This window comes from Salarias fasciatus, chromosome 19 (assembly GCF_902148845.1).
Source record: "Salarias fasciatus chromosome 19, fSalaFa1.1, whole genome shotgun sequence".
NCBI lineage: Eukaryota > Metazoa > Chordata > Actinopteri > Blenniiformes > Blenniidae > Salarias > Salarias fasciatus.
Genome location: NC_043763.1, coordinates 9,937,911 through 9,950,723, shown reverse-complemented (window position 1 = coordinate 9,950,723; position 12,813 = coordinate 9,937,911). Strand labels below are relative to the sequence as shown.

Genomic DNA, 12,813 nt, shown 5'->3' with positions numbered 1-12,813 from the left:
GAATGCATTTTAATTAGCTTCATTTTAACTACTCATTCAACATCTTTTATCATTTCTATGGTTTTAATGTGTATCTTTGCGAAGCACGTTCAGAGTATGAATGGTGCTATACACAAATCCACTGCCTGCTGTGATCGGCTCCAGATCCTCTGAACTGTTCAGAAGAGAAGCTGATCCATCTGGAAATCCTTTTATTTCCAGCGTTATCCAAAATCCAGACATGTGATTTATCTGAAACATTCAGGACTGATGATTTGACCGTGCGGATTTGACAAATCCAGTTTATTTCACTGTGAACCATCGAGACACGCTGTGATTTATGAATGACTGTCCATAAAAACACAACAGATTCCACACAACAGATTTAAAACTCACCATTTTATTATGATAATGTTATTTGATATGTCAAATTACAAGTGTATGATGTAACATAAAAACAGTTACAAACATATGTATGCATATTTACATTATATATTTATGAAAAGTAACAAGCTACATCTGTATAAAGAAAATACAACTATGACATGAGTTATTGGTACTATAAATTTTACATCAGATACTTGGTATTCTCGAACCGTGATAAGAAATACCTAGATGTGTAGAAACCAATAAAACCAGAACGAGAGATGTTAAGTCGTAAGATGGAAACTAGGATGGACGTGAGGCACTTTTTTGAGGTTGTCAGGATGTGAAAGCCGATGGCACTAAGAAACTTAAAGAAAAAAAACAAAAAAAAAAACAACAACAAACAGAAAAAAGATGGGACAGGAAAAGAAATATGCACAAAGAGTGAAAGAAAGAAAACAGGCAGTGTTTACAGAATAGTTAATAGTACCATTTATACTGCAAGTTTCAAAACACAAATGTCTTCCACTATTTAGAACTAATCACATAAATGTTACATCAAGCGCTGTAAGATGAAAAAAAGCGTACATATAGTATCATCAGTGCACCAAAGCATCGGAGAATCGAAACATAACCACTCAACTGCTGTGAAAAGTAATCTTTTTTTTTTCTTTTAAAACAATACACTGAAGAGAAACTGGTTTATATAGCTTTTTTTCTTCTTTTTTTTCTTTTTTTTTTTTAAATCTACACAATGTCAAGAATGTACACTTGTATGCATTCCCAAAGATATGCACAATTTCCAAGATTGAAAGAGGATAAAAGACTAGCAGCAAAGTGGTTAAAACTGAAGTCTTATATAATGCAGGTCAAAAAAATATATATATTAAAGCGGACAGACACATGTTGCATATATAATACAGTACATGACAGGAAGTTGCACTGTGCTGGTTAATGCAGAATGAGAAGTGTTATTTTCAGCATTCTCTACACTTTGTATAAATGCACGTCCTACATTTTTTTTTGCTTCTCAGCCAGCAAGTTTTTAAATCAGGTTCGTCAAACCTTGGTTCAGCTCGCAAATAATGCAGGGCAATCCGATTACAAAGGGAGATTATGACAACCAACCAAAACATTTGGTTACACCCCAACCCCGCACACGCACGCACACACACACACGCACGCACGCACGCACACACTTCATCACGCAGAGCAATCAAACGTTTAAAAACTGACCGTCATCGTAAATATGCTGTTGGAGAATTAGGATTTAACAGTCGTTCATAGCTGATTTTCTCTGTCAACACAATAAAATTAGTGATTGTATCTAGCAGCTTTATATGTATGTATATATTTATATTTATATATATATATATATGTATTTATATATCAAACTTTAGAAACAAGTGGACTGCCACTACTGTACCGTGTTAGCACTATCCTCCCTTCTACCGTACAAAACTAGAGAGAAACTCTATTAGAAGCTCAATAGTCATTTCCATCAAAAGCCCTCTACTTTTCAATGTGAAATAATACTAAAAGGTGACTTATGTACAAAATGCTGTCATTTGAAGCTACAGTATATGCTGACAGCAACGATAAATACAACTCTATCTTTAAAATCTCAAAGACAAAAAAAAAAACAAAACAAAAACAAACAAAAACTGGGATTATTATCAGTACTTAAATATAGTGTTAGGTATTTACAGGTGTTTGGAGTTTGGTACGGGGGGGTGGGGGGGTTGTTAAAGTGTCCCGTCTCGTCACTGACTCAGCTTGCAGAGAGGTCAATGTGTTTCCCACGTTAGAAAGTTTGCATAGAAAGTAAAGGGAGGGATCGGTCGGGGCGGATTAGGAAAATAACTGCTTTTCCTGTACACTTTATTTTTTATTTTTTTGTTAAACAGGAAGTGACAAAAGATGCATATCTGTCGGCGGCGGCGTTTGGACGCCGCACCGAGTCTGCTATTAAAAATCGAGGTGTGTTGCAGTTAGCGCTAACTGGAAACGAGTCGATGCCGTGGGCTGGGGAGCGTTTCTGTTATTGCAGCCAGACTTCGTGGATCTCGGTGTTGCTCAGAGGAGTTTCAGTCAGTAGAGGTTCGATTTCAAACTTTCTGCTTTTCTGGGCGGGGAGTGACGCTCCAGCAGGGTGAAACGGAGCTCGCCTGCACCCTGTTTACCAAGACACACACTCAAATCACTTTTTTCTTTTCGCAGAGATTTGAAGGAAATGACGTGAGACTTTTAAAGTCTATTTGCTAAATGTGAAGATAAACTAGTTTCCTGAAGTCTTTTCAGTTTAGCAAAAAACAAATCTTCTTCATAAAGTCTATTTCTGTTTGACTTTCATCAATTTGAAGCCGATGAGCAACTCTTCTGATAAACAGGATGCCGGTCAGCGGGATCAGCGGTCCAGAACCCTCTCGCGGTGCGGTCAGCGGCGATGTTACCTGGCGTGACGCCACCCGTGCACAGGTACAAGCTAAGATACTCAGCATTCCTATAAACAGTGCTTTCATCCATTCACCCAGGGCCTGTTAACACGAAGACACACAGGAGGACCAGACATGATAAAAACACAGCATGTGCAGGGAAGGAAAACAAAACCAAAAAAAAAAAAAAAAAAAGAAGAAACGACTGATTCAGGGGACAAACAGGGAGATTTGGAGGGGGTGCTGCAACCAAAAGCTTGGAGAGCAGTGCTTTTAAACCGGGGGGGGGGGGGGGGGTTTCCTCCTCCCCGCTATCCCAAAACTGGATGTTAAATTAGTTTAATTTATGTACAAAATCTCAGGGTTTCCCCAATGAAAGAACGGCCTAATTTAAGTGCCTCATCGTGTGACCACGGAGCAGCGGAACCCCTGTACCTAACTGAAACAAAACTTGCTGGTTGAGCAACATTTCAACCTCTGATTCAAAACTAATCATACGAATGAGCAGGAAAATAACGATGAAGAAACAAAACCCACCAATTTCACGACAGCAGTAAATAATTGGACAAAAAAAAAAAAAAAAAAAGAAGAGAGATTCATCAAAAGAAATGAAAAAAAAAAACTTATGTGTGGTTTTCAGTTTAAATAGTTGGAGAGGTTTGAATCTGTAGTTGAGGCGGGGATCCGTTTTGGGGAAGTCACCATGGCGAACTGGTCACCGGCCTTTTTCCCTTGTCGTCGTGGAATCAATCCCTTTCTTATGGAATGCAATCAAATGGTCTGATTCACCTCAAACAGACTCGCTCGTGGTTTTTTTCAAATGAATGTCAGAAGCTGCGCCGTGCCGTACCGTCCGTCGCCATTTGGCTTTCTACGAAACATTCGATGCAAAATTAAAACCAGGAAGTCGGATTGGCCGAACGTCCACCACGGCAACATCTCTCACGTGTTAAAATTACACTAAACATGGCGGTTAAGAGACCAAAAGAATTGGGGGAGATTACCTGTACTCGGGGAGGGGGGGGATTACAACTTCCAGTGCACTTGTCTCTGTCTAGTAATTACATTGTCGTCAGATGCTTAAGCCATTGAAGGAAAGGCCACTGTTACCCAACTGCAGATTCACAAAAAAAGCAAGAACAGATCCCTTTTAGCATACTCAAACAGCAAGTACGGGTGTTTTTTTTTTTTTATATACTCAACGTCTGTTTTCTTCTCGTCGTTAAGTTGTCGCTCTCTGTACAAAAGACAAAAATTCCTTCATAAAGATGCACGTTACTTGTACTGGAGTCCGGCTGTTTTGTGGCCTGGCTTCGCCAACGTATGGATGAGGATGTGTGTGTGTGTGAGAGAGAGAGAGAGAGAGAGGTGTGTGTGTACAAGGTGTGTGTGTAAGTAACATCTCCAAGTCTGTTAATCGTGGCGTCTCCTCCACGTCTTCACCTCGGATTAAGCTCCTGAACGTAGCTTGGCGCTCGGAGCCCCCACAAAGCATTTACGGTTTGTCCTCCGCTGCTGCTGCTGCTGCTTGTCGGCGACAAACACAAACTGAAATCTCCAAAAGCCCTCGGAGCTGGGGATCAAGAACGTACCGCCCCCGTCTGGGAGGGGAATGAAAAAAGGATGCCGGCTTTTTGAATTTTCCGCTTTTATCCACTTCCTTTGTTAGCTAGCTTGGAGGGTTGTCCCAGGGGTCTCGGGCGCGGGGTCACCCCGCGGCCTTGTGCTTGCCGCCGCAGCAGCGGCAGGCCTCGCCGCAGTGCTGGCAGGCGCGCAGCGGCAGGTAGCAGCACATGCACGGCGCGATGAAGGAGAGCGCCACCAGGGCCAGCCAGCGCAGGCAGAACTGCTCGTCGGACGTGTCGCACGAGCAGGGGTCCGAGAAGTCGCCCTCCGAGTCGGACATGCAGTGGTACAGCATGCTCTCGGCGCACAGCATGCAGCTGACTTTGTAGATGCACTGCTTGATGGGGTCGGGGGCGTCCTGGCACTGCCCCCGCCAGTTGTCCTCGTGGTTGAACATCTCCCGGCAGTAGATGCAGCGCGAGCGCTCGCCGTCCTCCCGCCGCCGCCGCCCCTTCTGGGACTTGAGCAGCGGCGAGGGCTGGGTCTTGATGGCCGTGTCCTTCCCCAGGCCCAGCCCCATGCCCGTGCCCAGGCCCATGCCGGGGCCGGAGTGGGGGTCGCCGCCGGGGCCGTCGGGGAACAGGTACTCGCACTTCTTGCTGTCCAGTTTGTGAAAGGCGGCGGGGAAGTCCAGGTCCTCGCGGTCGGCCTCCTGCTTCCACATGACGGGGTGGCGGTAGTCCTCGTAGCCGCGGATCAGCACGTCCTTGCGCGGGTTGATGCGGACGATCTCCTCCTCGTCCATGCGAAAACTGACGCGGCGAGTCGACTTTGGAAGAGGAGAGATTGAGAATTAGCTGCATTCTTGAGCACAGAACCCTCGCAGTGTATAGAACTGAAAACCGAGTGTGTGTGTGTGTGTGTAGAACAGAAGAGAGGAGGAGAGGCAAACCTGTGGAGGCAGGTAGCGGCGGTTACTCGAAGGGAACTCGTCGAAGGGCTGGGCGCGCACGTAGCAGCCCCTGAACGGCTCGGTGGACACAACATTGTTGAGAGGAGAGAAGGGCTCTTTCATTGGAGTGCAGATGGAGGGAGGCTCGTCACACACCTGGAATCACACAAACACACTTCGATAAGCCAACAGTACAAACAAAAACAAAGGAAAATCTTCTGATTAAAGGAAATGAGTAACAATCGTTATTTTTAAATTAACTATTTTAAATCCTGAAAAATAGCTTACACCATAAAATAAACAACAACACTCGAGCGTCTCGACTTTCTGCATTACAATCAATTCAGCATTCTGGACCGCAAACAGCTTTGACTCAGGGGTGTGTAGGCTGCGTGTTTCAGTTTAACCACCAGGGGGCATCCCGCACCCACGCTCCGGCCAAACGGCTGCTCAGTGTGGTGATGACTCAAGGCCCTTCTGTTAAGAACTCTGAGTTCCCATCAGCTTTGCATGTGTTGCCACAAACATTTTTACTGAAGCAGAATCTACACACGCAGGCCTCGAAAGAGAGGCTCTTTAAACATCCACATTAAAAAAAGAAAAAGAAAAAAAGTGGAAACTGCAAAGCGATCGCAACCAAAAGAGGTCAAACGCTTCTATAATTGTCAGAAAAGTTCTTGCTGTTGAAGAGAGTGACGCGTCTATAAATAACATCCTGTGACAGCTTTCGTAGAAAATAGTTTGTTTTTTTTTCTCCCTCTAACCAATCTCTGGAAGTCAAGAGAAGAGCCAATTAAAAACAGGACCGACGGCGTGACGGCTTCAGTCCTCGTGGCGAGAAAAATCAAAAGCAATGGCGGTTTTGTGATTCATGCGTGCAGAGGTGATGGGAGACGGAGGAGGATCGTCGCTTATTACATTAAGAGCCTTGTGATATTTTGAGCTACATTATTTCGCCGCAACACTCCTCACTACTTCCAGTGTGTGTTTTTGCATGTCAGCCGCGATTGTACGAGAGAAAGCAATGAAAATACGCAGAACTACTGTTGGATAATTAAATCTACTATTTAAAGACTCGCCTGTAACTGAAAACTTATTTGGTGTCTATAAATGTTTCCCAAAAAAGATGCTTTTTTTTTTCTTGCTTTATGTCCATTAGAAAAAAAAACAACAACACAGAATTAGAAATGTGTATGAACACATGCCGAGGGATCTTCACACAAGTTTGATCCAAGCATATTGGAGCGTTGTACACACTGGCTCGCTGTCCCTCTTTTCCCACACACACACACACACACACAAACACACACACATCCCGACCTCATCAAGGCAGGGTTAGTCCTCCTCTCTTCTCCTTCTCCCACCCTTTCTCCCTCTCTCTGTCTCTCCTCTGTGTGTGTGTGTGTGTGTGTGTGTGTGTGTGTGTGTGTGTGTGTGTGTGTGTGTGTGTGTGTGTGTGTGTGTGTGTGTGTGTGTGGAGGAGGCTGCTGGCTCTGGTTAGTCAGTGCCGTGTGTAAAGTAGCCCACGCCAGTGCTTTAACGCACAGCGGAAATCTGGTTTGCTCCCAGCTGCTGCTACAGTAATTACTGTCCTGTGGTTGCTAAGAGATGCTTCCTTTGACTTCTTTTTTTTTTTTTCCCCCTCTCCCCCCACCACCTCCACTTGCCTGCCTGCCCCCCCCTCCTTCCAGACTGCTAACACATGGTGTGTGTATGTGTGTGAATTATTTGCCTCCAAACATACCAAGTGGTGTAACACACATCCACAGCGGCTGCAGGGGGAATGTGAGGAAGAGGAGACGGTGGAGGGAGAGAGGAGAGAAAGAACAGAGCAGGAAAAAATGAGATTGTCTTGTATTTGTGAGTGTGTGAGAGAGAGAGCGAGAGAGAGAGAGAGAGGGAGAGAAATAAAGGGAGAAACAGAGAGCGAGCGAGAGGCCAAAGAGTCTGCCGAGGGAATGTCATAAACCAGCTCCAGCTGGAGAAATGCAGCGCAGAACTTAAAAAGCCAGATGACAGCTGTGTGTGTATGTGAGGGAAAGAGAGAAAGGAGCACGGGGTGGAGAGGTGGGGGGGCCAAATGGGAAACAGACTTGGGCTTCCTTTTAAAGCGCTTGCCTAAGCCCCACCATTCAAAGGCATGCGTGGGGGCCAATCTGGAGCTGATCTGACCCCAGAGATGTGGCTTGGTGAGCGAGAGAGAGAGAGAGAGCGAGAGAGAGGGAGAGAGAGGGAGAGAGAGAGAGAGGAGGGGGTGGGTGGGAGCCAGGGGCAACCTGGCTCCACACCAACATCAGGGATCCGTGCACTTCCGCCCTAAAAGGCACAGGGGTTCAAGACGGGGAAGGCTGGGGTCGGGCCTCGTGCTCAAACCTCATTTGACACACTGGAGCTGCCTCCAACACAAGACTGGAGGAGAGGGAACGTGCACATATGAGTGTCAACTTTCTAAAGAAACTAGTATTTTTTGAATACAGTTGTCACTGAAACGTCAAGCGCATGAGCCATTTTAAATTGCTAATGAAGCAGTTGCACCAATCAGAGGGCCAGAGACGGTGCTGTTCTTCAAACTGTGTGTTATCGGGGAAAACTGGAGCCACATTAATATCGTCAGGAAAGGGAAAGCTACTTCCGCACTCAGAAACCGGAACCAGGTCTGAAGATTTCGCGTTATTTTGCAAGGTGAAGAGAATGATGTGCCACAGATGCACGACTCACAGCGTTCACACACAAACTCTCCTTGTTATTACACAAATACACTTTGTTAAAATATTGCCGGCAGCTGGAGCGTCTCCGGGTTGATTAAATACTTGCAACATCAGGCAACAGCTGGATCAAGACGAACATCTCCAAGTGTGACATGCATGCACAATTATGCACAACAACTTAATTATTGACAGATAGAAATAATGAATGATATCATGAAGTGTGTTTCTCTATACTCCAATTATGCTGCAAAATTAAACATGGACATTTTCCAGTGTTTCCATGAAGTTCAGATTGTGTTTACATCTCTATAAAAGTGTTTTTTTCATTCCCATCTTCATGTCTGTAAGCCGTGGCTCAGTGAACTATTTAGCATAGAATAGGTTCACTGCAAACTATTTCTCTGAATCACTCGTCTTCCATGAGAGCAACCAAATCAAACCAGTCAGAGAATTTCTGCTCTGTGAATGAGGCTGTAAAAGTCAACTGACCCACAAAACCTGTGTGTACCAAACTGATAAGAGAAAACTTCCTGCCGGCGCTAAATTAGATGCGGATGTTTTTCTGAAGCATTCGGGGGGGTTGGGGGGGGGTTGTTATTTTATTTTCTACTAGCGGAAGGACTGGTGGTGGAGGGACATAATTCCTGGCAGTGGGTCATCACAGCTGAGGAGGGTGTTGTGCAACCACTTTTCTTTATGGCTAAAATATGTTGCATGTGCTTTGTGTGTGTGTGTGCGTGTGCGTGTCTGTGTTTCTGAGTGAGAGGAAGAATGTGGTGAAGCTTGTGAAGGGCATACATGTGGGTGCTCGGCCTCAGTGGGCAGGATGTGGGTGGAGAGGACCGTCTTTAACGCACGTACGTTCACACGCGCGCACGCACGCACACTTCTAACAATGCAAGGCTGTCATGAATTCCGGCAAGTTTTAATGTCCAGAGGCGTCTGAGTCTAATCAAGGAAGTAAACAGAGCTTGATGGTGACCTCCCATACAGATGAGACACTGCTGTTTGTTTTGTTTGTAATGTCACAGCTATTCTACACAGATCTGCTGCTTGGAAAAGGACCCGACAATAACAAACGCCTGATCTCAATTTGAGTACGGTTTGGTCTTGATAATGAGCCTTTAAGCAGCACCACTTGATGTCACACATTTTTATGTGTGTCGGTATTTGCTGGTTCTCTAGCTGCGGCGCTTGCCTCTGGTTCACTTCTCTTTCTCTAGAGCCCAGGTCTTCGACCGCAACATTCGGATGCCAAATCACCATGGTGACACCCTCGGTGGCTCACTGAAACTTATGAACACCCCCTTCTAACCCCTCTCTAGCTACATACACCCCCACCTCTCCTACTGCCTAGCAACAGTGGTGCCATTGGATTTCCTGTACGTTCGGGCCGATTCCTTAAAGAGGAACCTCACCGCGGGGACAGGAGCGCAGCTCGAGCCGTCCACATCATGCAGGGTGTCAAGACACCATGCAGGTCAAAAGTAGTGACAACAGTCAAAGACTGGTGGTCTTCCACACTGATCACTGACTGTGACCGCCTGCCTACCGCTGTGTGAGGCCACCTTTCCTGCCAAAACAGCACTCACTTCTGCAGTGATTTCAGTAACTCCACTGTTGGATCACACCATACTGGTCAGTCTGGGTATCGATGAGCCATGGGCACCCCGACCCCGGATCCTGCTGCTAGTTCAGTGTTACTTTCATGTTACACTTTTGAAGATGCTGTCACCTCGTTGCCTAACCGTAATGACTGAGCTCCTAACACATTTTTTTTTTCTGCTCTTAGCACTTCAACCTTTAATGCATGTTCAACTGCTGTCTATTGCATCCCATCCAATAAACAGATCACCAGTGTTACCCAGTACGGTGAAGATCTCATCATGTTATAATTGATTGGTCTAAATGTACAATAAATATTACTATATTGGTGTCTAATTTATTTTGTAGCACCAAATGCATAGCCAGAGCAGGAGAGACCTGTCTTCAGGGACAAGAAGTACAAGGAATCCTGCAAACAGATGGCGTGCACCCCACACACAGCTGATATCAGCCTTACAGACAGTCTGAGGTTACTTGGTGAGACAGAAGCAAGTGAGACAGACCGAATGCACAGAAGATCGGTGGCAAGTCATCCAAATACCTTCGTGCTAAACACCTTGGAAAAAAGAAAGCGTCTTAGATAACCGGTGTTGTTTTGGAGACTCCCGGAAAGCATGTTCCTTCAGGTAATTGAACATCAAAATCACAAAGCATTTGAAAATGCCCTTAAAAACCAGCTCCTGAGGCATCATATCATCCTCAATGCTACCACGACAGACAGCTAAGAATTTGAAATTTTAGAGAAAAGCTAAGCTTGCTCTATCACATTTGCTGGCCAACACCCAGCTTCACCACAGAGTCTGTCTGGCGTGGATTTAACACCTGTAAATCGATGAGAAAAACAAAGGCAGGTGTCATCACCTGGCTGGAACATGTGGCCCGGGTTTCGAGCTGCGACCTGCCTTCTGTTTAAACAAAACAGGCCCTTCTCTAAGTCCTAAAGACAAACATACCGCTACAGACACAAAACACATTTTTTATCTGGTAAAGAATCTTTTCAGACACTTTTGTTTTTGAGTTCACTCACCGGTAGCCCGTCCTCTGGAGTATCCGCCTCCCCAAACGGCCGACAACCTGAAAGAGAGATAAGAAGATTAGAGGATTGACGTATTTATGCCAAGCACTCTGTCCAAGAAACGAAAAATTTACTTTGTAAATTACAAAGCTGTTAAACAAAAAAAACAACACACCCCCGTTACTATCACAATAATAAATACGATTCACAAAAGCATGCAAAGACTTGTTTGTGGGAATTTGCCACTCGATGGTAAAAGCTAAAAGAAATTCATTCATCTACTTATTGTGGGCGACCAGCAGGATAGTTGTGTGGATACTGATTAGCAGACACACATTAGTGATCCTGTTTATTATTTCGTTTGCAACCATTGCTGCAATTTTCATAATATATGCAGTTTATCATTTATACAGCTATTTCCCTCTCTGTGGAGGACATGTCTCCTGCTCAGCATGTTTCAGATTTACAATGGAGACTCTTGTCAGGCCAGAAAAGGTCAAGACTTCTGCTTTTTGCAGCCCATCACTTAATGGGGAAATGAAAGCTGCCTTGCGTTAGCGGAGTGCACAGAAGTCAATTGAACACGCATGCCGAGAAGAATGTAAAGTCGGCCTGGGCTGAAATGCCATGTGCCATTTCCAAATCCAAAGCGCCTTGTTCAAGCCGGAGCGGGTGTTTAAGGAAAAGACCGGCTCAGTGTCATTACCACACAGAAGTCATCAAACTGCTTCTCTGAATGTTACAATTCAAAGAAAGACAAATGTTCCCACTACGCTCACACATCGTAGCCATACTTTTGCAATATTCATGTTTTCTCCACTTCCCTGTTTTCTGTTCTTTTTTTAAAAGAGTTTATAAGTCAACATTTGGACATATCTGACCACGTATTCTGTAATCTGAATTCTTTTCAAATTTTAACAAATGCAATCTGAATGAGTGGCTGTTATCGTGAGTTAAAGTAGCATTTTGAATAATACTTTTCAAATGGTGTTGGCTCTAAATTTAGCTGCAAATGTTAATTCCTTTTGCTTTGCTTTTGGAGGTATTCAAGCCACAACCTGGAGGATATTTTTAGGCAGAGAGTTTCAATTTTCTCCATAATGCAGATGACTGAGCAGCTCAACAGTGTCACTAAAAAGTTAGACTGCAGCAGTTCTTCTAGATTTTGCAAAAATCAAAACAGGACTGAGATCAGTTCTACTACCACAAAGGCAGGAAAACAGGGATTTAACTACGTCCAACGGAATGAGGTGGAAACTACTTGTACCTGGTGTATTATAACGTTCTTTTTTGAATTTGGTTCACTAAGATCTCATTTAGAGCACAGAGGAAGTAGCCTTCCTGTCTGCCTTTAACGACACAATCCTGAGATACATGGTAATGTCATCTCCGTCACTGAGACGACAGAAGAATTTACTGGGCGTGTGTTAGACACCGTGTGTCCATCAGTCAGTCGGTCAGTCTGTCTCTGAATCACATTTGCAAAAGGTGTGTGTGTGTGTACATTTCGCCACTACTGAGAAAAAGAGGCCTCCTGCAGCACGACTCTGGCAGAGCTGGGCCACGAAGCTGCCTGAGCCATGTGCCCGGCGTTGCCATGGCAACAGAGGACTGCAAGACTGATACACACACGTGCGCTCACATACACACGGGCAAAAACATATTCTCTCCCTCTCTCTCTGCCTCTTCTCTCCCCACACACATTCACACAGCAGTCCAGCAGCAGCGGCGGCGGCGGCGGCAGAACGATGCAACAGGAATACAGAAGGACTCGCCTGCCTGTGCTGAGGAGAGGCATTACACAACACTGGCAGAATACAGAAAATGCCAGGAGAGAGACAGAGAGAGAGAGAGACAGAGAACAAGAGGGAGGCGAGGACAGCAGGGGTGAGAGAAAGAAAGGAGTGATGGAGGCAGTAGGGACTTGAAACCTTCCATCACCTGCTGCAGCTCACATTCAATATAAAGAGTCTGAATTTGTACAACATCTACGCAATGGTTAAACACAAAGATAACAGATGTTTAACCGTCTTTCCAATACAATGTATTTAGTGTGCCAAAGCAGCAAGTCTTCATCAGCAATTCTTTTATTGACTGAAAGATAAAATAGCGGAAACATGGCTGTACATGAGCAACATGACCTGCCAGTTCAAGGTGACTCCTTCAAAACACACCAGGAGGAGTTCT

General features: G+C 44.9%; 1 protein-coding gene across 1 annotated transcript in view; it reads right to left on the bottom strand.

Annotated features, from left to right (window-relative positions):
• Positions 1–1,078: 1,078 nt before the first annotated feature.
• spred1 (sprouty related EVH1 domain containing 1) overlaps positions 1,079–12,813 on the bottom strand; it is a 31,971-nt gene continuing 20,236 nt past the window's right edge. The window contains exons 4-6 of the mRNA XM_030116156.1: positions 10,639–10,685; positions 5,299–5,454; positions 1,079–5,175 (exon numbers count right to left, since the gene is read on the bottom strand). Coding sequence (XP_029972016.1) covers positions 4,489–5,175; positions 5,299–5,454; positions 10,639–10,685 — 890 coding nt within the window. The 3' untranslated portion in view covers positions 1,079–4,488. The remainder of the gene's footprint in view (positions 5,176–5,298; positions 5,455–10,638; positions 10,686–12,813) is intronic.